This window comes from Chanodichthys erythropterus, chromosome 5 (genome assembly GCF_024489055.1).
Source record: "Chanodichthys erythropterus isolate Z2021 chromosome 5, ASM2448905v1, whole genome shotgun sequence".
Classification (NCBI taxonomy): domain Eukaryota; kingdom Metazoa; phylum Chordata; class Actinopteri; order Cypriniformes; family Xenocyprididae; genus Chanodichthys; species Chanodichthys erythropterus.
The window spans coordinates 6,062,837-6,086,577 of record NC_090225.1 but is presented as its reverse complement, the minus strand read 5'-3'; the positions used below and the strand labels follow the sequence as shown (position 1 = coordinate 6,086,577).

Sequence of the window (23,741 nt, the reverse complement as noted above, 5' to 3'; positions counted from 1 at the left end):
ACACAGCCTGACACGTGTGTGTGTTCTAGTGCATCAGAAAGGTGGATGAGCATCTGTGTGTTTGTCTGCCATATGCATGTTGTAGCTTATCACAAAAGTGGCATGTGTGTGAGGTTTCTCCCCTGGCGCACGGGCAGCTTCGCAATCAAAGGTCGGAATTCATCAACACTGGCATCCTCCGACATCTTGAAGCAATCTAAGGTTTACTCCAGGGGTGGGCGGGGGGCGCGTCTGTTTGCCTGAGCGTGGGTGTTTGTGTGTGCGTGGATGCGAGAGGGGGTTCCTGACATTCGCTAACCAGAAAGTGAGGACGGAGCATTTGAAACTTTCCCCGTGAGCTATATTTAATCCATTACGGAGAAGCAGAGGCATGTCTATCTGCGATCAGAATTTTAGCGGAAGAGATGCCCAATAAATTAGGCTCTTGGCAAAGTCCGACTTTTGCCTCCAAAAATATCCACATTACGACCATGTGTGTAAATCAGAAAAGGGTCAGGAGGACCAATCTCTCCATCATGTGAACGTCTGCGACGGCTGCTCCCTTTGCGCTCACAGACAGCACTCTTTGTATGAGAGAGGATGCCCATATGGCTGTTTTACAGTGTACCATAAACAGAGGAGATAAACAGAGGAATGTGTGATTCTAATTTCCCCTGCAGACTGTAATGTACAGTGGGTGGAAGACAAATGGAGAATAGAAAAGTCAGAGATTGCCTAACCGCATTATGGGACATGGAGGATAACTGTACACGCACATACACAGATAAATTAGGAGACGCACAGCCACGCAAAGTCGATCGGCCCTCCAGAAAATTAAATCAATTCATATCCCGCCATCTTCAAGCGCAAATGGGACGCTCAATACGCAAGCATGGGGGGAAATCGTAAATAAAGGAATCTGGGGACAAAATGTCCACCTTTCATGTGTGAGTAATAAGAGGTGGGTGAGCAATCACGAAGCTCGTTAGAGAGAAAGACAGTCGTAAAAAGACAGAGGACATCGTTTATTACGTTAGCCTCGTTATTAATTTTATTTTCTCATCTATCCATTCAAGCAACTTCATTCCTGTTGCAGTGAATGTTCACCTACGTGAAATTGTGAAACGCATATATGAGAAAGTTCTCAGTGCACCGATGGCCCGTGACCTGTTCCAATGACATTGAGATTCGGTGGATATTATGGTATTGACAGAGTGCCACAACGATTATCCACAAGCCGAAACAGGCACAAAGTAAGTGCCAATAACAACAGCCTTTATCAAATGCGCACTTGATGCTTTTTGTCACACGCACAGAGAAACACACGTAATCACGCAAGGAGAGAAAATTGAGACATCAACTGATATGAAGTTCAACCCTTAGGCGAAGCATGCAAATCACAGTCTCATTATGTATGTATGTATGTGTGTGTGTGTGTGTGTGTGTGTGTTAGGGGGAAGACGGGCACAAGATTTAGTGTCTTCCCACTTCTATTACCTACTGTGTTTACACTGAGGCTTTGAGCGAAGGGAAAGGACAGAAAGAGAGCGCTGTAGGTGCACTTGTGCAGTACGACAGCGCATGTGTGTTGCATGCGGTATTAGACTGACTTCTCACAACGAGATGAATTGAACAGCAACATTGCGTACAAATAAGACCTACTCTCCCAGAAGACTACACGTACCCGCTTGTTCTCACGCACACGCACTCTCGAGTACCGCCTGAACGGGGATATAGGTACTTGATTTTGATCTGTGTTTTGCATCAGTCTCTTTTCTCATGTCTCCTTCTCCCTCGTTTGTATTTACGTGCGTGTGTGTTTGAAATGTGTGTGCGGGTATCTGAAAGTGTGTGATGTCATTTTTCTTTTTTCCTGTTTACTCGACTAAGATTAACAGCGTAAAAGCATTTACGACGCATTCCAGAAAACCAGCCCCGAAAAAGCCCGTCTGCATTCCAGCATAACGCACCCCAAAAAACAGCAGCAACAGCAGCAGCAGCGGTGGCGGCAGTGTGTGACAAAAACAATTCACAGACCTGCAGGATTCAACAGAGAGAAAACTTACAACAACACACAAACACACATGCATCCTCTCCACTGCACGAATAGCACACACAGTCTCAAATTTCAGGGAACCCTCGGATACCCGGTCGTGACGGCGCAGGAACATGTGCATATGTGTGCGTGTGTGATAGTGCATGTGGTTCTTACCGGATGGCACGAAATGAAGAACTTTGTTTGCTTCCATCATTCCCTTCTCAACCCATAATCATCCTGTAGTCCTGACACTAATGAGGGCAAGATCACCTCTGCTCCGGTCTCCTCTCTCTCTCCTCCTCTCTTCACTTCTACCTCTCTCCCTCTCTCTCTCTCTCTCTCTCTCTCTCTCTCTCTCACTGTATCTATCTTTCTTTCTCTCTCTCTCATTCCTCAGACATATTTAGTGAGTCAGCCTTGCCCTGCCTCCGCTGAGCTGTGACTCTGGGTCCTAAAGCCTACATTTCCTGCTTTTCACTTTGCGTACTTGATGCTTGCTGTCATAAATCGTCACGACAAACACTGTCTGGCATTTAGCATTACTTGTTTTGTGTGCGAGAGAAATAAGTCTTGTGTCAGAGTTGTCAGTAAAATGTGTATTATGATAAAAGATGCATGATTCTGATACATGTTGCGTGCTTGTAAGTTTACAAACTGATGTCAATGTGATGTCCTTTGTTTCTTTCACAATAAGGAATAATGTCATTCTAGCATCTAGCAAAATCATTGCACGCTAGAAACGCACACCCTATCGTTAGGTGTGGTGCTTTTGGATTGCTTGATTCTGTTATTTTTGGTGTGGTGCTTCTGGATTATTTGATGCTGTTATTTTTGGTGAAGACATGTTGAAACAATAATGTTTCAGAGAGATTTACTGCAAAGATGGCTGCAGAAATATGGTACATTAGCCGACACACATTGTCGGCTAATGTACCATTGAGTCTTACAATGTAAGACTCAATGCCGTCTTTGCAGTGTAAAGGTGGCTATACATTTAAATAGATGCAAGACAAAAAAGATCATTTCAAACAGATGATTAAAAAAGCTCAGAACGCAAATAGCACATTATTGCAGTCGATTATATTTTGAATGGCAAACGTTCGAGCAATTTAAGTCAATGGAAGACTTTTTTTAAAGTCCACCTGTGTTGAAAATCAAGTTTTTAATGCTGTTTATATGTCTATGTGGTGTTTTTAACAGGCTTTAAGACAAACCATGTGCAAATTCATGTCAACACCATTGCTGAGTATTTTCTGTTTAAAACTGCAGTGATTTAAAGACAGTTTCAAAAACTTGGTTTTAAATCATTGGTGTTGGTCACCTTGTAACCAATCACGTCAACGTGCCGGTGGGCTTTTGCATATCATTAATTATGACCGCTCTGAAGCAAGAGAGTTTTGTAACATTAGCAACACATTATTAGCTTTTTGATAACTTAGTCAAGCAAAGGGCTAATCATATTAATTACCATTATGTGTCTGATGTTGTAAAAAGCGATAGCATTGTGAAGCGTTTACTTCAGTAAGTTGACCAAGTGAATCTCTGAGCTTGTGTGAGTGCGTGGAGGCGGGGCTAATTAGCATATTCATAGATCCACGTACTGTATATTAAATGAAACAAGGCTGTAGAGTTACATTCAAGCTATGTTAAGGCATGAAGAATTTTTTTTTCAACTGGAAAAAAAAAAAAAAATTTGGTGATCAAAAATGAGTTTTAAGGCATAAAATTACTACAGGGGGCTTTAAATCAAACCTTAATTTTAAATTATAAAGCTTATGAGCCAAACATAAATACAACATATTTTGCACTCTTGAAAGGATCGTTCACCCAAAAAAAAAATAAATAATAATAATAATATATATATATAATCCTTTATTCACTCTCATGTCATTACAAACCTGTATGACTGTTTCTTCTGTGAAACATTAAAGAAGATATTTTGAGAAATGTGTTTTTCATGTCCATGCAATAGAGGTCGATGGTAACCAAAACTGTTTACTTACCAACATTCTTCAAAGTATCTTCTTTTGTCTCTATAGAAGACAGAAAGTCATACAGGTTTGAACAGACATGAGGGTGAGCAAATGATGACAGAATTTTGATTTTTGGGTGAACTATCCCTTAAAAAAAATATCTTTACTGTTCTACTGGATGATCTGAGGGTGAGTCAATTAACAGCAAATTTTAATTTTTGGGTGAACTATCACTTTAAGTTTTAAGAGTGGCTGCATGAATTGCAGAAACTTATGGAGAAGATGTAGATGAAAAAAAAATGGAAGATGATTATAAAGAAAAAAGAAAGAGCAACAAAAGAAGACAATAAACAAAACAATGTCGATAAACCAAAAGTCAAACAAAAGAAGATGAAGAAGACGACAAAGGAGAAGCAGTGAAAGAAGATGTTGAAGCAGGAAAAGAAGCAGCAAGAAAAGAAGATCATGACGAGAAAGCGGAAGTAAATTAAAAAGTTGCAGACGAAAAAGAAGCACCAGAAGACAATGATGAAGAAGAAGGAAAAGAAGAATAGAATGTCTGAGGAATTTCTAGCAAGTACTGTAATGACTCATCATTCCGAGGCTGTTTGTTTTATTTCTCTGTCGTGGAGTGGGGGGTGTAGTATGGGGGGGGATCTGTTTTTTATTTCAGCCCTCACAATAAGTCTTATAAAAAGTGTAGAACCCCTCTCTCCTCCCTCCATTTTGTTGCCATCAAAGGCTCTTTCCACAAAACACACCTGCTGGCAGCGTGTAAAACAGTTTGTAGAGGCGTGTGTATATGTATGTGTGTGTGTGTGTGTGTGTGTGTGTAAGGCAGGAATGTTCACACAGCTCTTGTGTAAACCTTAGACTGTATTGTGATGCACTGCTCTTTGAAACTATTTTGTTATGGCCAGACAGAGTACCTCCCACAGTATGACATCCAAAGGGCTTGATTCGGCCACCTACGCCAACAAACATTCAACATAATGATGCTACTGAAATATTATACCTCACAATCATCACATACATATAGTCTGATTCATTCAAAAGAGACGTAGAAGAAGTCCTGATGTGGGCACACAGGATGCAGAGGGTACACAAAGTGAGGTCAATCTCTGACCTTGCTATTGTCCTTGAGTTCAGCAGAGTTGTCCGGAGGTGCCAGACAAACACACATACAGCACAGCGAAATATTTGGGCTAGAATAGGGACGCAATGTGCATTGGCCAACAGAAAGACATCCCTACAGCAAAGCAAAGAGGGTTCTGGGTGACGCACTGCCCCCTAGTGCCCTGTGTGGCTGTCAGAGGTCTAAACATCTACCTTACACGACTCTTTGGAGCCACACACACACACGTTGGGCTTTCATGTTTTATGGGAGCTTTCTATAGAGATATTGATTTTTATATTGTACAAACTGTATATTCTATCCCCTAACCCTGAACCTACCCCTAAACGCACTCACAGAAAACTTTTGCATTTTTACATTTACAAAAAAAAAAACATCACGTATGATTTATAAGCTGTTTTCCTCATGGGGACCAAAAAATGTCCCTAAAAGGACACTGCCATTTTTGTGGGGACATTTTGTTCCCTTAACGTAGGGTATACCTGAGCCACACACACACACACACACACACACTGTCACTTGGCCCTAGACCTCACTTCCTATCTGTGTTTAACTGTGATAGTCAGATCATAAGCTTCACAGGAAATGTTTTGTTGTCTTTCTGGACAAACAATGGGTATTAGAGATTTATGGTTAGTGACTGCTGACTGTAACACTTTAAGTCATGAGGTACCACCCCAAAACGTCACTAAACATATTTTTGCATAACTTCTAAACATAAACACAAGTAATTGTCTTACAGATAAGTAAAGCTGATCATTTACTCCCAAAACCGATTCACTGCATTCAAATTATTAGCAATATGAGTCATCTGAAATATGTAGTCAACAATAGAGTACTCCAAAATTATACAATGTTTGACTTAAATGTGGATAAAAAAGGGGGTTTTCCAGCACAGGTCAATGTTTAGGGCTTAAGAAAATTCTTACATTCATTACATATATTTTGACTATATTCCTTGTAAACTTATGTGTTTTGGTTTTCTGTGATGTATTCTAGCTTTTTGTTACAAATGACGTTAATAAACCACCAAGATATTTATCTTGTTATCAAGCTGGCTAAAATAGATGAGGTTTTGCCTTGTAATATGGAAACATTATTCATCATGTCCATTTTATTTAAAAAAAAAAAGTAATATTTTTGTAAATAAAAAAAAAACACATAAGACTAAAGAAAACTTAAAATGGCAGTGTCCTTTTAGGGACATTTTTTGGTCCCCATGAGGAAAACAGCTTATAAATCATACGTGATGTTTTTTTTTTTGTAAATGTAAAAATGCAAAAGTTTTCTGTGAGTGCGTTTAGGGGTAGGTTCAGGGTTAGGGGATAGAATATACAGTTTGTACAATATAAAAGTTTAAACTTAATATTTAAGAAAAAATATAAAAATTATTTCTAACAAATAGAAAAATCATTACCAAAAAATAAGAGCTAATCATTTTTGTGGCGGTACAAGTAAAAATCTGATTTGATTGGATGGAGGCAGATGAATTTGCACTCGACTGTAAGAAAGGGACAGGGTTTAAGTGGACTAAATGATTGGAGAAGTCCTGCATATGTCAACAGAGAGAAGTCTGTCATTTACCTGAAGATCGAAGATTTTGATTGAGCGCATGCATCATTCACAATAAGATCAATAAGACGCATTTAGAAAGGCTGAATTTCCATTTCATGTCCACTTTAAAACGAAATATGAACCGAGTTCGCTTTTCATTCACATTGATCCTGCTTTTGACAATGTAATCTTTTTGGTCCATTCGGTTTGTGATTGGGTCTCAGTCCACTTTCCATTCACACTTCTTTCGGAAAACAAACCCATTGAAATATTATTACGTTCTGCAAAGGCAAAATGCAGTAACCACACAAGTTATCAAAATGGGTTTTGTTATAGGTTGAATTCAGCTGTCACATTCATGTCACAAAGTTTAATTTGTCCAAATTCTTTCTTTGGTACAAGAATTATGGTCAAGCCCTGTAAACACCAGCTCTTTTTGAGTTTGCTTTACACAGACACTCACACACACTCACAGACACTCTCACACACACACAGACACACACACACACACAGAGAGAGATTTGTATTGTATCTCCAGGAAGAGCCAACAGTCAAACTAAGTGAACAACAAAGGGTGGAGCTTCCTTCCCCTGGACCCTCACCTAATGTAAGTCATGTATCAGTGAGAGTATGTGTCTGTGTGAGCGCATGTGCACATGCTTGTGAGACAGAATGCATTTGCATTCACTGTGAGATTTGAGTTGAGAAAAACAATACATTTATATATCTAAATAGCTTGACATGCTAAAGCCATTCTGATACATGTTACAATGGAGCAATATTTAATGTAGTCTGTCATAATTTGATTTCACAACCTAAGATGATACAATAACGAAGAGAGCAGCAAAAATTCTTGTTAAAAGGTAGTTATGAGCTCCAAGGCTGAGAGAATATGTGGGAGAATGCATGTTATGTCTACACTTGTACTAAGGGAACTTTCCGATTTTTGTCAGGTAAGCAAGAATTTGAAATTGCACAACTGCTGCAAGTGGCGGATGCTGATATTTATATGTGTGCAATGATGCCTTAAAAAGAGGCTTTGATCAGATAAACAGATAGCTTTTGACTTTGTGAATCTAACAACTGAAAGACAACAGAATAAAAAGATGAGTCTTTATCCAGTCCTTCCTTCCCTCATTACCCTAAGAGCATGAGCCCAGACAGCTTATGTGAAGCTCTATTGTATAGCAAGCTATTGGGACACTCACCTTTGTGTGTGTGTGTGTGTGTGTGTGTGTGTGTCAGCCTTGATAAGAAACAGAAAATACAGCTTAATCATGAAAAACCAGTTAAATTAATTATACTGATACAAAATCATTGTTCATTGAACATTTTTTAATTTAAATGTGTTAATACATCATGGCTAAACTGTGAAAATGATAAAATCAGATTATAGTTTTTTCAAAAATGTCTTTTTAGTAAAGTCCTAACGCAGTGGCTGTCCAAATGTCTGTATGGTAGATTTGCATAATATATAAAATCTGATTTCAATTAGAATTTAGATATAATTATAAATTATCCATATTTCTCATGGTTAAGGTTGATCATTTCTGCACTCTAACTTTGTCCTTGTGTTAGTCTGGGATAACATGGACTAGACAATAGGACTGCAGCAGTGATAATAAAGTTTGATTTCTGGAAAATGCCATATCCTTTAAAAAATCACCATGGTAACCATACCACAATACCATATTGTATAATGTAAATGGTATGAATTGTATAAAATATAAATGGTAACTTGCTACCGGGCACCACTGTCATAAAAAATACATTTAAACACCTTCTGTTTGATGTTGCCTACATCCGATATTCATTTTGTATGGCTTTACAGTTGTATAAGTAACTGTAGGATAACTATGGTTGCCATGGTAATGTTTAAGTTTTTCTGAAAAATTTAATCTAGTTCAAGAGTATAACTGAAAAACAAATATTTGTTATGTTTGTAATAAAGTAAGCTATATTTACATACGCAGAGAGCGAGATAGAGTGCTGCTTTCACATTAACAAACTTGTATTTTTAACTCGTACAACTATTATCACAAGCACATTTCCCTAAATAGTTGTTTTCATAAAGTTCATAACGACAATCACCTTATCCATTTCGATACAAAAATTCTTACCTTCAGCAAAGCGGTTAACAGTCACTCCCCTCATGTCATTACCGTCTTCATCCGTCTTCATGATGTCTTTCAGTTTGGTATGCCTTTAATGACTGAAATCACATCCAGGGGAATGTTTTTTGACAGTTAGTTTACCTTTATATCCAAACTAGCTAGTCAAGTTGTTCTCTTTTCTCCTGAGTGTGAAACACTGGCAGGCATATTAGCGGTGCGCGTGAGTGTTCCGCAGGTGTGCATGACAGCACGAGCGCAAGAAGTGCAGCACGCGAACAAAAGCTCGTGAATCTGGACCAATCACGCTCCAGCAAAACAGAGCTACTGGACGACAAGGATGGTCCATCAGTATCATTACTGAGCAGATGTAAGCGGGAAAACAGTTTTGGCCTGTTTAAGAACATATTAAACGTGATATTAAATTAATAACAGACTGATAACTGACATAAAACTAGTATTAGGGAAAGCTTCCCCACTAGAGTGCGCGCAGGGAACGCGGCACACGTGCACTCTTGGCAATTTGAAAAGCCTTGTATTAGTTTTATAGATGATATTTTTCTTTCTTTCTATTTAAGTTGTGAGTGACTGTGAATTTGGATTCTTTATTCAGATATCTGACATTTACTGTGAGGATTTGCTTTCATTTTAGGGGAGAACACTGTGTTACAGTCTGTTCTTAATACAGATGCTTGAAAGCACTGGACATTTGTCTCCCTTATCTGATTCACCCAGTTCAGTTCGTGGAGCCTCTACTAATGAGCTGATGAGTTGAATCAGGTGTAGTAGATAAGGGAGACATCCACCATCACCATTCTGTGCTGTGCAGTGCAGGTCGAGGATTGAGATCCACTAGCCTTTTATGTTCTGTCTACATAAAAATCTTAAAAATGCAGGTTCTTTTTTTGGCATCTTTGGTTCCATTAAGAACTTTTAACATCAATGGAACATTTGCAGTGCACAAATGGTTCTTAATTGTTAGATTTTTTTGAAAGTTCTTCAAAGGAAGAAACAAAAAAACTAAAGGATTAGTTCACTTTCAAATAAAAATGTCCTGATAATTTACTCACCCCCATGTCATCCAAGATGTTCATGTCTTTCTTTCTTCAGTCGAAAAGAAATTAAGGTTTTTGATGAAAACATTCCAGGATTATTCTCCTTATAGTGGATTTCAATGGCCTGCAAATGGTTGAAGGTCAAAATTAGTTTCAGTGCAGCTTCAAAGGGCTTTAAATGATATCAGATGAGGAATAAGAGTCTTATCTAGTGAAACGATTGGTCATTTTCGAAAAAAAATGTATATGCTTAATATAAACAAATGATTTTGTATTCTTCAAAACGCTCACGCTGTATGTCCTACGCCTTTCCAATTCTACTTACGGAATGAACGCAGCGCCATTTCCATTTTTTCCATAAGTAGAATAGGGAAGGATAGGACATAAAGCGTAAGCTTTTTGAAGAATACGAAAGTGCAATTTTGGCGGAACCACTTGGAAGGCGATCATTTGTTTATATAAAGCATATACAGAATAATCCTGGAATGTTTTCATCAAAAAACCTTAATTTCTTTTCAACTGAAAAAAGACATGAACATCTTGGATGACATGGGGGTGAATAAATTATCAGGAAAATTTTATTTGAAAGTGGACTAATCCTTTAAGAACTGTTCATTGAAGGTTCTTTAGGGAACCAAAAATGGTTCTTCTATGCAAAAAATCATTTTTGGAACCTTTAACAGTGTAAGATATAGATAGGAGACAGAACACGTACTGTGCAAGGCTACTTTTTGGGCTTTTGTATTATCACATCTTGAGCAGGAGAAAGGCCATGTCTCCGTCACTTCATGTCCTCATGTTATCTACAAGGCTGCATGTACATAGAAAAGTCCTTCATTTGAACATGATGCAAACCAGAAACAGGAAAACTCATGCAAAGAGAAGTTTTATTCAACAACCTGGAGGGGAGAACTTCATGAATAAACACACAACTGCAGTCATTGCTATTCTGGCATGCTGCCGATGGGTAATTGGTCAGGGGTAATTCAGCCTGCTAGAGGGGGGTATGTAAGAGGACCCCTGAGGGCCCCCGACAGGCCGTCTGACATGGAGCCCAAGCCAATGAGGATGTTTTTGGAGGAAGGGTCTCTATGTATGGAAATAAAAACTGCTTTGTTTTTCTGCACATAGCGACAGTATCCACTAAGGCCGGCTTCAATTTCCATATCAGCGATTTTATTTACATAAGGAAAGTCGTTTAGGGTATACGAGGTTAACGAGTCCAAGACTGGCACTGAAGGAGATGAATTATTGTGATGAATTTTTGTTATCAATGTGTGTGTGTGTGTGTGTGTTCCTCCCACTTTATTTCTTCATCCTGAGTAGACTAAACATTCCCACAAAGACTTTAATACACTTAACAAGGTCATGGTTGACATTGTTTACGCATGTTTGTTAGCTAATAAGTTTATCAGTTACCCACCACAACCTTCTTCACCCTCCGTGCCAACATCAAATGTCCTTCTTTCTACCCCCTCTCTTGTATCTTTGAGCTCATTGGTTGTCATGATAAGTCCAAGTGTATTTTTAGCATGCTATCCTTTCATAGGGGTGGACACAGGGAGAAAATAGATATAGACAGACCCCTGCAATAGAAAACAAAACTTGGATAAATCTGCTACTACCAACACTTCTTCTGAAAGTGACAGAAGGTATGAGTTTCGCAACTGCAAAAGGTAAGATTTTCCATTTCATTGCATTTCATATGTATTTTGGAGTGTTTTAAAACTAAGAAGAGTATGTATTAGATGTTTTTGGATTTAAAGTAATGCAACATGCACAACGACTTATATTGTGGGTCAGACATTTTCTTGTCCTCTCATTTGCATGGATGAAGCTCAAGCTGATCAGCAACCAATCACAACAAAAAACAGCAACCGAGGCCACCAACCAGAAGAAACTGCAACAGACTCAAACAATGACACACAGAAACAAAACTTCGATTTGAAAGTAGAAGATGGTGTGGTGAAATATAAACTTCAAAATGTATCTGGAAGCCAAGAGACCGGCATAAGGGATGAGAACAGCACCAAAGTCTGTTTGATTATTAAGAGCCACCGAGGAGGTTCACAGTCAGTGGAGCAAAATGACCCAAAGCCCTTAACCGTTGTACCGACACAAGAAAATGCTGCTTCTCATAAGGTACTGTTAGAGAACTTTGATGGGAAGTTATGTGAGGAACAAAGGCCGAGCACAAAGCGCCAACTGTCCGCCGAGAGCGCGGCGAAGTCAGTGAGCGTAAGAAAGAGGAGCACTGTGAAAAAGAGCCAAGAGGAGATTGTGAAACCCCTCTCAGTTGCCAGCCCTGGCACGCAATCTGGGAGACCTTATCTACCTGCAGTCTCCTCCTCTCAGAGGAAACCCAGAAAATTGCTGTTCCCCAGCACTGATATTTTCAACAAAGTAGACACATTTTCAATCAAGAAAGGAAAAGAGGTAACAGAAAACACACACGTCTTTGTCCTTTTTGTTCTCGTAAACAATACATTTAGGCATGAATATGTGTTTTTCAGCTGAGGGAGCTGGAAGTATTTGATGCTCAGAAGATTGCGTGTGCAGTCACTGAGGGAAGCAGAAATGATCTGGAAAAACTCAGGGCCATATGGATCTGGCTATGCCATTATATTGGTAACTGCACATGCAAAAATGTAGAAAAAGATTTTTCAAAGTTTTAAAGGGTTAGTTTACTCATTTACTAATTTACTCACCCTTTGACTGAAAGAAGAAAGTCATATGGCTATCCTACTGTAGGTGTATATGACTTTCTTCTTTCAGTCAAACGCAGTCAGAGTTAAAAAATATTCAAGCTCTTCCAAGCTTTATAATGGGAGTGAATAGTAACTGAGAATTTGAAGCCCAAAAAAGCACATCCATCCATCATAAAAGTAATCCAGACGACTCCAGGGGGTTAATAAAGGCCTTCTGAAGTGAAGCAATGCGTTTTAGTAAGAAAAATATCCATACTGGATACATTTCGTACATGAGTCGATTCCGGTGAAAGAGTGAACTTTGACCTGACGCATGACATAATGACAAATATTGCAGAGGATAGAGCAAAACAAAACACTGGTCACAAATTAGAAGTCTAAAGCCCAGTACACTGCGATTTCAGCAATCTCATAAGATCATTACAAGTCACATGGATCTAATAAACGGACTGTACGATGAGGACAACTAATGAATTGTAGGCTGGAACGCACGCTAGCGCAGCATCATCAGCATGCGCTATAAATTGTAGCGCCACATGTTGCGTTGAATATCAATACGCCATTTCATGTTGGAATTTCATTGACTGGTCAGTAGACGTAGGTTGTAGCGGCATGATCATGATCTGTGATGATCATGCTGAATTTCTGACACTGTCAGAAAATTATCGTAGGCCATCTTTGGTCGCAAAACCGTGACAACGGCCGTCTTTGAACCTCTCTCACTGCCGCACGATGACAATCTTTTGTCTGGGACAGCTGAAAATCATGCAGTGTGTCCCGGCCTTTAAACAAGAATTTTTAAAGGGAAATGTCGGAGGAGCTTGAGTTTGTTGCCCAGTCCTGTATGTTTGAACCACGAGAGACGTCTACTCTCACCTAAACTTATGCTACGCCTACCTCCTACGTCATACGCCTGAACTCGACTCTCTCGTGAACATGCAGACAAATGTTAAACAAGTGATTATAGTCTATAAAGATATAAATATGGATATTTTTCTTACAAAAATCCATCACTTAGCTTCAGAAGGCCTTTATTGACCCCCTGGAGTCGTCTGGATTACTTTTTATGATGGATGGATGCGCTTTTTTGGGCTACAAAATACTGGTTACTATTCACTTCCATTATAAAGCTTGGAAGAGCCAGAATATTTTTTAATATAACTCTGATTGTGTTTGACTGAAAGAAGATAGTCATATACATCTAGGATGGCTTGACGGTGGGTAAATTATGGGATCATTTTCATTTTTGGGTGAACTATCCCTTTAAATAAAATAGTATTGGAGTACGTTTTAGAAGAACGCACGTTTTAGAAAAACGCAACGTTTCTACTATACTAATTCTTGTTAGTGCTTACATGCACTTTTAGCTCTTTTTCTGAGTGTACTTCCTCAGGCAAATTGTCTCATGCGTTTGTGTGTGTAGAGTATGATTTAGAGGGATACCTTGGTCTTTCTCCGAAGATTTGCTCATCTGATGAGGTCATCAGGAAGGGAAAGGGTGTATGTAGTGGATACTCCGGTCTCTGTGTGGAAATGTGCAGGTAAACGGCCAAAGGTATGTACATACACACATCATGCCAGTAGAACGCAGCTCTGAACTTTCTCTCTTTCTCTAGGGAGGTGGGCATTGAGTGTGTGGAGGTGAGTGGGTACAGCAAAGGCATTGGATACCAGGCCAGGCACAGTTTAGCTGAGAAGCGTTCCGATCATGAGTGGAATGCTGTCTTCGTGGGGGGTCAGTGGTGGCTGCTTGATGCTTGCTGGGGCGCTGGAACTGTGGATATGAAAAGCAAAACATTTGTGAAGAGGTCAGGCTCCTCAGAGTGTCAGTTATACATATCATACAGTACACTCATACTGACAAATCATGAGTAGTTTTACACCATTGTTTGTGTATATTCTACAGCATGTAAGAGTTGGGTTCCTGGGATGAAAAATACAATTAAATAACATTTTGGGAAGGAAAACACAATAATGACTGAGAGATGTACTCCTCAAAAGCCTGACGTCTCATATCTGACACTCACATTTTAACTTTTTTTTTTTTTTTATGTAAGGATAATCAAGTAATTCTAAATTGCTTCAATCCAGTAAGTGCTCCTCTTGAAATATTACTCACAATAAAAAGCTTTCACAGCAAAAAGACGTGTATCACGACCAGAAGACAGATGTTTTTAGAACTGTACTAAAAGCCTTTTTACTTGCTAAAAAAAAGTATAAACTGTCAAACTGATGACAGAAGGCATTTAGTAGATTGTATACAACAGGGTTTTTTTTTTTTTTTTTTTACAGCAAATGTTTGATCATGTTGATAATTTAGAGGCCTTATAAATTTGCATATGAAATATGATACAGTAGGCTTTATAGGGTTAAAGGCAAACTATGTACATTTTCACCACTAGAGGTCGCTTATTCAAAACAGTGGCATAACTTGATGACAACTTGATTTCGCAGAATCATGCGAGGTGTTGTCTTCACGTCTACAGCCGGTAGAAAAGAATATGATGGGACTCGAAATCAGAAATCAAGTTCATGGATGAGATTATTAACGTTACTGTAGTATGAAGCAGAGCAGGGCCAAGTGCTGCGCGAGCAGAAACGAGGCCGCTGGAGCGATTGCTAATGAGACAGGAGCGCGACACACATCGGCGGCTCCTTTGAGACACCTGTTGCACAATGCAGTAAGATTGTACCTAGATCAATATTAGGTATGGTAAAACATGGTACTCACGGTAAATCAAGAAAACGAGACCGAAACAATAAGACTAAACGTGTTGAGCTATATAACATGATTCGTTTTCTGTCGATGAATATATCGAAACAGTTTCTCATCTGTCTAATAAAACAAATATTAAAGCGTTTTTGGTGTTTCCATGGTTTCTACAAAATAAAACCAGAACCCGAGGGTCACGCGGGTATGATGACATTGATAGGCGACGCACGTACGCACGTTCCGTGTCCTGGTTAAAATTACTTATTTTTCTGGATTTAAACATTCTTGGAATTTGGGATAATGTAAGTACACAAGTCAACAAAATATATAAAATTGTTTTTGGATATTTTAATCCAAAAATCTTACATATTGTGCCTTAATTGATTCTGATATTATTACAGTATATATAGTGTAATTTCAACATGGTTTTAAAAAACAAGTTTTATATTGTACTATTACTTTGTATTTCATTATATCATGGGATTAATGTTTAGTCCCCTCTCAAATGACTCTGAGTAGACTATTTGACTTTTTTCTGATTTACAAAAACCAATGTAATAAGTATTGAAATCTGTCACTTTCAGGTATGATGACTTTTATTTCCTGACTGAACCCAGTGAGTTCATAAACTCACATTTTCCTGATGACCAGACCTGGCAACTACTCACCTCACCCATCTCTATGGAAGAGTTTGAATTGAGACCCTTAAAGACCTCAGCATTTTATCAGTTTGGATTGACTCTCACACAACCTACACAGTACAAAACAATCACAGGTGTGCACACACAAAACATACACTATCAATGCAACTACACACATGCATAACAGAATAATTCACAAACTCAAAAGGGAAGATTAGTAAAGCAAACACAATGTCTGTTAGACTGTATTGAGATAATAGGCAGCTGCTGGCATCTGCTTGTGTGGAGGAGCTCTGAGAAAACAGATTAGACCGTTTGCTGCAGAGATTAGACTGTCTCGTGAGAAAAAAAAAAGTTATTGTGACTAAAACTTCCTGAATGCTTTCTACTGCATCCATTGCAGCAAACACAGGCAAGAATATTAAATAACAAACATGAGTGGTACCAAGAATGGCTGCATACAAACTGAAGCCAAATGTAGTGCCACTCCTGGAAAATGCAGGTTCTTGAGATGCATTTTTAAAAGTTTTTTAACTTGACACCACGTCTTAAAAAACTGGATGCTTGCACGTGAGACGGTATAAAGCAGCACAACGCCTCAGTCTAATATGCTTACATAGAAAACAAAAACTATTGTAGTGCAACACACACACAAACACACACACACAAAATGGCATTTTTAGAACGGAAGTCACTATGAAATCAAAATTCTTACTTTTAATGGAATATTGCAGTACTTATAAGTGATTTATAATCATGTCCTCATAATCTTTAATCAAAATAGCTTCCCTCCCTCTTGCAGCGACATCTTATTTATTCTCTGATGACGGGACAACCTGTCTCTCACATGTGATCACAGCAATAGCAAACCATAAAGATCCAATCAATTCCTGATAGATAAAATCAAGTCCCCCCCCCACATCTTTTCTCGTTTGAGAAACCTCAGATATACGTCACAACAGGGAAGAAAAGACTATTGCAACTTCCATTTCATTCCAACTTTAATAGTAAAACAAATTGATAAATTGAAATTGATTTCAGCAAGCACAAACTACTCAAAAGCAACAGTCCTTCCAGTGCACTCAGTATCCTTATTCATTCACTTATTTTCATTCACTCCTTCAAGTAGCCTATGTTAGTAATGTAGGGGAATAGTCAGGGGCGATTTCGGACACAGCCTTTTGCCACGTTTCCACCGAAATTACCCGGAACAATTTGTCCCAGGACCTTTTTTTTCCCCAGGAATTTTTCCTCTCCAGACCTATTGCCAGCTGTGTTTCCATAGCGGTACCGTGAAGATAATCTGGTGACGTAGGACTGTGCATGACTTTCCAGTTTCCACTGGATTTCGTCCTCCGCATATAAGGTTAATAAAACCTGAACCTTTTTGTCAGTCCATCGCTCATATTTTTTAAACCCCATTGTTGATTTGAATAGCAAACAACTCTTACTGCATGCACCGCAACAGACTTTAAAAAGACGATGGTTGAAATAAAATGCTGTGTGGAGCCAACCAATCAAAATGCTGCATGAACTCTACCAATCAGCATTTTCAGCGCCCAAGTCCCACCCCCGAAAGTTCTGGAACTTTGAAAAGTACTACCTAGCGAGCAGGAACTTTCAGAGGGGGAATTTTTTTACCCAGAACTTAATTTAGACCCTGGTTTCTGCAGTCGAAACACACCGAGTACCACCCCAAAGTTCCTAGTTCCTGGGGAAACGCCGTGGAAACGCAGCTTTTAAAGACACAAAACAGCCTAAAACACAGTGCCTCTTAACAGCAGCTTACAGTACCAAACTTACACTAATACATCTTTAGTATGGCTTCTAATACTGTATTCCTTTCAAAAACAGTGTACAGTATAAAAGCATCCATATTTCTTGTTTACATCTGCTAGAAGCCAAACATGTATGACTGTTATCCCTTATAACTATAGGGCTTTCGCACCGGAGGAACGTTATAGTTCCTATAACTATTGGCGGAAGTATCTACTTTTTGCCGTGTTGGCACCGCAGGAACTGCGACTGATTTTAGTTATAAGAACGCCTTTGGGGGAACTAAATTAGCTCCTACTTCCGAGTAGGGTCTACAATACAATGTGAACTATGAGTGACGAAACTGTACGCTGATTGGCTGAACGCATGCCGTATGAAACATCGGCACCCACCATTTTTAAAAAGCCACAAACTTTGCATATACTTACTCCACAAGCATGGAAAACAGCGATAGATGGTCCAATGCCAAAGTCCAGATGTTGTTGAATCCTGTTTTTGGTTGAATCCCAAATGGCACACTTCTGTGCACTTTCGGTCTTGTGGACTTAAAATGGCTGCCGCGTGTGCGTGTCCGTTAAGTCTAAGAGAGGGTGTCTCATTGCGCCCGCAATGCACACTTCAGCTGAGCCCGCAAGTTTGTGAGCTATGCAGAGGAATTTACCTGGAAGTCAAAGTGGCATTACGTCATGAAAGCGCGGACTCTGAGGAAGACCGCGAGTGTTTAGGGTGCCATTTGGGATTCAGCCCTTAAATGACGTCGCTTTCAGCCGGCTTACATCACCTCAAAGTTCCTACTGGTGGTGCGAATGCAACCGGGAAAATGGTCCTAGGGGAATGTTTTCTTCTCAGGGGACCGCCATGGTGGCTAGCTCCTATAACTAACCCCCTTATGTCAACCATCATAAATTCAGAAAAAATCATGCATTTAATAATTTTACTTCCTTATTTACATATGGTTGTCACTGCCAATTTCTAGAGCAAACGAAGGCACAATACTACTGTAGCATTTTGTAAATGTGTCAAAATTTGTTTTTCACAGATGACGGGGAAGCAGTTGTGTCTGTGAGATCCTCAAGACCATTGACCTTTTCGTATGAGATGAGGCAGCAGGATCCCCAGACAGGTGCTCTAAAGCAGGAGGAGGTTGACAGCTCCTGTGGTCTCCTGTCAGTTACTCAACAAGGGATGAAGCTGCGATTACTGCCCCCAGAGCCTGGGGCCTACGAGGTGAAACTGTTTGCCCGGCGAGAGGGTGAATCTGGTCTTCTGCGGTGGGTTTGCTCTCTCGAGCTGGAGTGCCCTAGTATCCAGAAGAGACAGGCCCTACCTGATAATCCCTATCTGAACTGGGGCCTGGCAGCAGGGGCATCGGCATTAGGTGTCAAGGATTGCAGCCTCGCTGGAGAAGAGGTTGTGGAGGTGGGTGAGGGTGGCGAGTGCAAGGTGATCCTATACACATCACGACCTCTGATGATGGTGTGTGAACTTGCGCACCACGAGCTCGATGCCACTACAGCCAAGCGCTGCCTTGCGTCGCAAATCACAGCAGAGCAGCTGGTGTGCAATGTCATGTGCCCGTACAAAGGATTTTACCGGCTGTCCATATTTGTGCAGGATTACGATAGTGGAAGTGGGACTTTTCAAAACGCCGGGAACTATCTGCTGCACTGTCAAAGTCCAGGGTTGAGTCCAAATGTTTTGTATCCTGCAGACCTTGGCCTGTGGTGTGGTCCTGGGATGCGTACTCAAGAAGCCGGACTGTCTCATTTCAGCCACACAGGGGCGATAGTGAATGCACCACAGGGGCGGTGCAACATCACCTTCCATTGCGCTTCGCCAGACCTGCAAATACACACAGTCCTCTGCGCTGAGCTCCACGAGGAGGCCCATTTTCCTCTGTCCCGATATGTACTCCTGACATTTACAGAAACTAAGGTAACTGTGAGTGTGTGCGCGCCCAGAGCAGGAGTTTATCGTCTTGCTCTTTATGGACGCAAACCCCCTCAGCAGGACTACATGTCTTTGTGTGACTTCATAATCAGGAGTGTGTGTGAAAAGCCCGGAGATCCATTCCCCTTTGTATATTCAGCGTGGGGAAGAGGGTGTGTGTTGCTGGAGCCCCGCACAGGTGTGCTGGCTCCACAAAGTTCAGCGAGTTTTCGCGTGCGGGTACCAGGTGCTCAAAGAGTGTGTGTCGTGGGGGAGAAACGAACGGATCTGAAGATGAATAAGAGCAGAGTTTGGGAAGGTGAGGCTGCCACTGGAAATGCCACACAACTCAAGCTCGCTGCTGTCACTAAAGAAAGCAATGACATGCATGTTCTCATGACCTTTGATGTCCTAAACCTGGAGAATGAACTGTGAACAGAACAGACTTTTGTCTAGAGGACAAAAGGGCTCTGGTCACACTGCAGTTCAATGTGGTACAACTGATTTCTTTTGTTCCTTATCACATTTTTGGAAGATAGTGTGGACCTCGATGTTCTGGTTAATCATATAATAATAAATCATATTATATATAGCTGTTGTTTGAGAACACTGCAAAAAAAAATACTTTTCATAGAAATATGAAAAAGGTCAAAATAAAATGTTGAGAATAAACTCATTAAATTACGAGAAAAAACTCGATAAATTTCAAGAAAAAAGTCGAGATAAAATGTTGAGAATAAAGTCATTAAATTACAAGAAAAAAGTTGTTAAATTACGAGAAAAAAGTCGAGATAAAATGTTGAGAATAAAGTCATTAAATTATGAGAAAAAAGTCATTAAATTATGAGAACAAATTCGTTAAATTATGAGAAAAATGTCGTTAAATTTCGAGAAAAAAAGGCGAGATAAAATGTTGAGAATAAAGTCATTAAATTGCGAGAAAAAAAGTTGAGATAAAATGTTGAGAATAAAGTCATTAAATTACGAGAACAAATTCATTAAATTATGAGAAAAATGTCGTTAAATTTCAAGAAAAAAAGTTGAGATAAAATGTTGAGAATAAGTCATTAAATTACGAGAACAAATTCGTTAAATTATGAGAAAAATGTCGTTAAATTTCGAGAAAAAAAGTCGAGATAAAATGTTGAGAATAAAGTCATTAAATTACGAGAAAAAAGTCGTTAAATTACGAGAAAAAAAGTCGAGATAAAATGTTGAGAATAAAGTCATTAAATTACGAGAAAAAAGTTGTTAAATTAATGACTTTTTTGTCGCAATTTAATGACTTTTTTCTCGTAATTTAATGACTTTTAATGACTTTATTCTCAACATTTTATCTCTACTTTTTTCTTGAAATTTAACATGTTTTTTTCTCGTGATTTAACAAGTTTATTCGCAAAATTTTATCTCAACTTTTTTCTTGAAATTTAACAAGTTTTTTTTCTCAGAATTTAATGAGTTTATTCTCAACATTTTATTTCGATTTTTTTTCTCGAACTTTAACGAGTTTTTTCTCGAAATTTAACAACTTTAATCTTGAGATGGTTTCATTTTTTTATTATTGCTTGGCCCTAATCCTCTTCCGTAGTTTTGCACAAAGTCTTATTATAGCTGGATATAATATCTGGAAATCTCTGGAAATAACATCAACAAATTATACACACACACACTACTGTTCAAAAGTTTGGTGTCAGTAAAACTTACTATATATAAATAATACTTTTGCATTAAATTGATCAAAACTGACAGTAAATTCCTTTATTTTGTTACAAAAAAAGCATATTTCAAATAAATGCTGTTCTTTTAAACTTTCTATTCAAAGAATCTTGAAAAAAAATTATCAGTTTACACAAAAATATTAAGCAGCATTTTCAACACTGATAACAATAAAAGCAACAAAATCAGCATATCTGAAAAGTTTCTGAAAGATCATGCGACACCGCAGACTGGATTAATGGCTGCTTTGCCATCACAGGAACAAACTACATTTCAAAATATATTAAACCAAAAAAGTTATTTTAAAGAGTAATAATATTTCACAATTACTGTTTATGCTGTATTTTTAATCAAATAAATGTAGCCTGGCATATAAGACTAATTTCAAAAACATCAACAAATCTTACCGACCCAAAATTTTTAAACTGTGGTCTATATCACATTTGAGTAGAATTTGATTTGCGCACTCTGGCTTGCAGTGTGACCATAGCCTAAAATAAGGGGAAAGAATAGAGCAAAAGCATATGTTAGAAACATCAAACGTCAAAGTGTGATAATGTCCACTCATATTTTTGAATAAGCTGTTTCTTAATGACATATGTCACTGTATGTGTGTGTGTGTGAATGCTATATTTGCATGGTGACACAGAGAGTCTATATCCGCACCTGCTCTTAGGCGCTGCAAGTGTCAGGGACATAAAGTGACTGACAGATTAAAGGGCACTCTGGCTTCAGTGTGTGTAACAGAAGGGACAATCATTGTTCATCTTATACATCAATCCCTGACAGTGATCAACAGAACAGATATGACCAAACAACTGCCATGTTCAATATAGCTTGAACATGGTGATGCATGACGTTAACAACAGCAAGTCATGAGTTCGATTCCCAGGGAATGCATGCATTAAAAAAAAAAAATGTATAGCTCAGTATATAAGTCAGTATCTGCCAAATGCATAAATGTTCTATCTTAATCAAATTGTAATTCATATATATTTATATCACAATTAAAGGTTTAAACTTGCTTTAAAAAAAAAAAAAAATGTTTTGAAATGCTAGAAAAGGAAAAATATATTTTACTTTAAACAGATGGTTTGATGTATTCTGCTAACATTCCAAATGCAGACTATCTGGATCAAACACCCAGTGTCAATATCTCTCTTAAAGGATTAGTTCACTTCAGAATTAAAATTCTGATAATTTAATCACCCCCATGTCATCCAAAATGTTTATGTCCTTCTTTCTTCAGTCGAAAAGAAATTAAGGTTTTTGATAAAAACATTCGAGGATTTTTCTCCATATAGTGGACTTCACCAGGGTACAACGGGTTGAAGGTCCAAATATCAGTTCAGCTTCAAAGGGCTCTACATGATCCCAGCTGAGGAATAAGGGTCTTATCTAGCGAAACGATCTCTCATTTTCTAAAAAAATAAAAATGTATATACTTTTTAACCCCAAATGCTTATCTTGCACTGCTCTGCGATGCGCCATGCATTACATAATCACACTGGACGTACTGATCCAGTGTCTACAAAGCAAACGTGCAAAGACTAAGTCAAAGGCTTTTATAAAAAAGGTAAAACAAAAACATTTTGGAATAGTTTTCTTCAAAAACCTCAGTTTCTTTTTGACTAAAGCAAGAACAACATAAACATCTTGGATGGGGGTGAGTAAATTATCAGAATTTTAATTCTGAAGTGAACTAATCCTTTAACTCCACGACTGCAGGGCAGTCATGCACTGAAGCACCCTGAAGCACTGACCCTTCTGAAACCTAAAATGATGAACGGGACACCTTACGGTATCGTGGACTTAACAGAAACGCGCATGCGGCAGCCATTGTAAGTCCATTGTAAGCTGAATCCCATAGAAATGTGTCATTTTGGATTCAGCCTCAGACTAGTAACCCAAAGGCTGCTGGTTCAAATCTCAATACCGGCAGGAAATGACTGAGGTGCCCTTGAGCAAGGAACCTAACCCCCAATCACTCATCTGGCGCCACAGCAAAAATGGCTGTGTGTCCAGTTTGCAGTGTGTGTGTTCACTACTCACTACTCCTAATGTGTGTGCACTAACTGGATGGGTCAAGGACAAATTCAGAGTATGGGTTACCATACTTAGCCTTCACATGTCATTTTTTTCACTTTCACTGTGAAGAGCCATGGGAGACAAACAGGCCTTAGTAGGGTTTACATGATGCAGTCATAAGCAGTGCATCAGAAATGAAACCTTGAACTCGTCCCACTGGCCAGTGAGAAACAATGGCTGCTATGTGTGCAAAGGGTGGGTACCGTCTCCAGGGAGAGATGAAGGGAGCCTGATGTAAGTTGAAAGAAATGTGGGTATTGTATCTGCAAGAGGGTGAGCACATTGTTTTGAACCCACCTTAGAGCAGAGAGCAGGCTGTATATAT

General features: G+C 39.0%; 2 protein-coding genes across 4 annotated transcripts in view; one reads left to right on the top strand and one right to left on the bottom strand.

The window, feature by feature from the left end:
• Window positions 1-9,023, bottom strand: part of slc4a11 (solute carrier family 4 member 11) — a 92,881-nt gene extending 83,858 nt beyond the window's left edge. Inside the window, exons 1-2 of one of the 3 annotated variants that reach the window (XM_067385793.1) lie at window positions 8,800-9,023; window positions 4,021-4,050 (exon numbers count right to left, since the gene is read on the bottom strand). In XM_067385793.1, the coding sequence (XP_067241894.1) occupies window positions 4,021-4,050; window positions 8,800-8,860 (91 nt within the window). In that variant the 5' untranslated portion in view covers window positions 8,861-9,023. Of the gene's footprint in view, window positions 1-2,191; window positions 2,397-4,020; window positions 4,051-8,799 lie in introns of those variants that run through there. The other 2 variants (XM_067385794.1, XM_067385795.1) reach the window with 2 other exon arrangements.
• A 2,476-nt stretch (window positions 9,024-11,499) lies between these two features.
• Window positions 11,500-20,047, top strand: ky (kyphoscoliosis peptidase). The gene is made up of 7 exons (XM_067386134.1): window positions 11,500-11,521; window positions 11,683-12,281; window positions 12,359-12,473; window positions 13,977-14,094; window positions 14,170-14,361; window positions 15,851-16,041; window positions 18,723-20,047. The coding sequence occupies exons 1-7, from the start codon at window positions 11,500-11,502 to the stop codon at window positions 20,045-20,047; spliced, it is 2,562 nt and encodes an 853-aa protein (XP_067242235.1).
• Window positions 20,048-23,741: the final 3,694 nt, after the last annotated feature.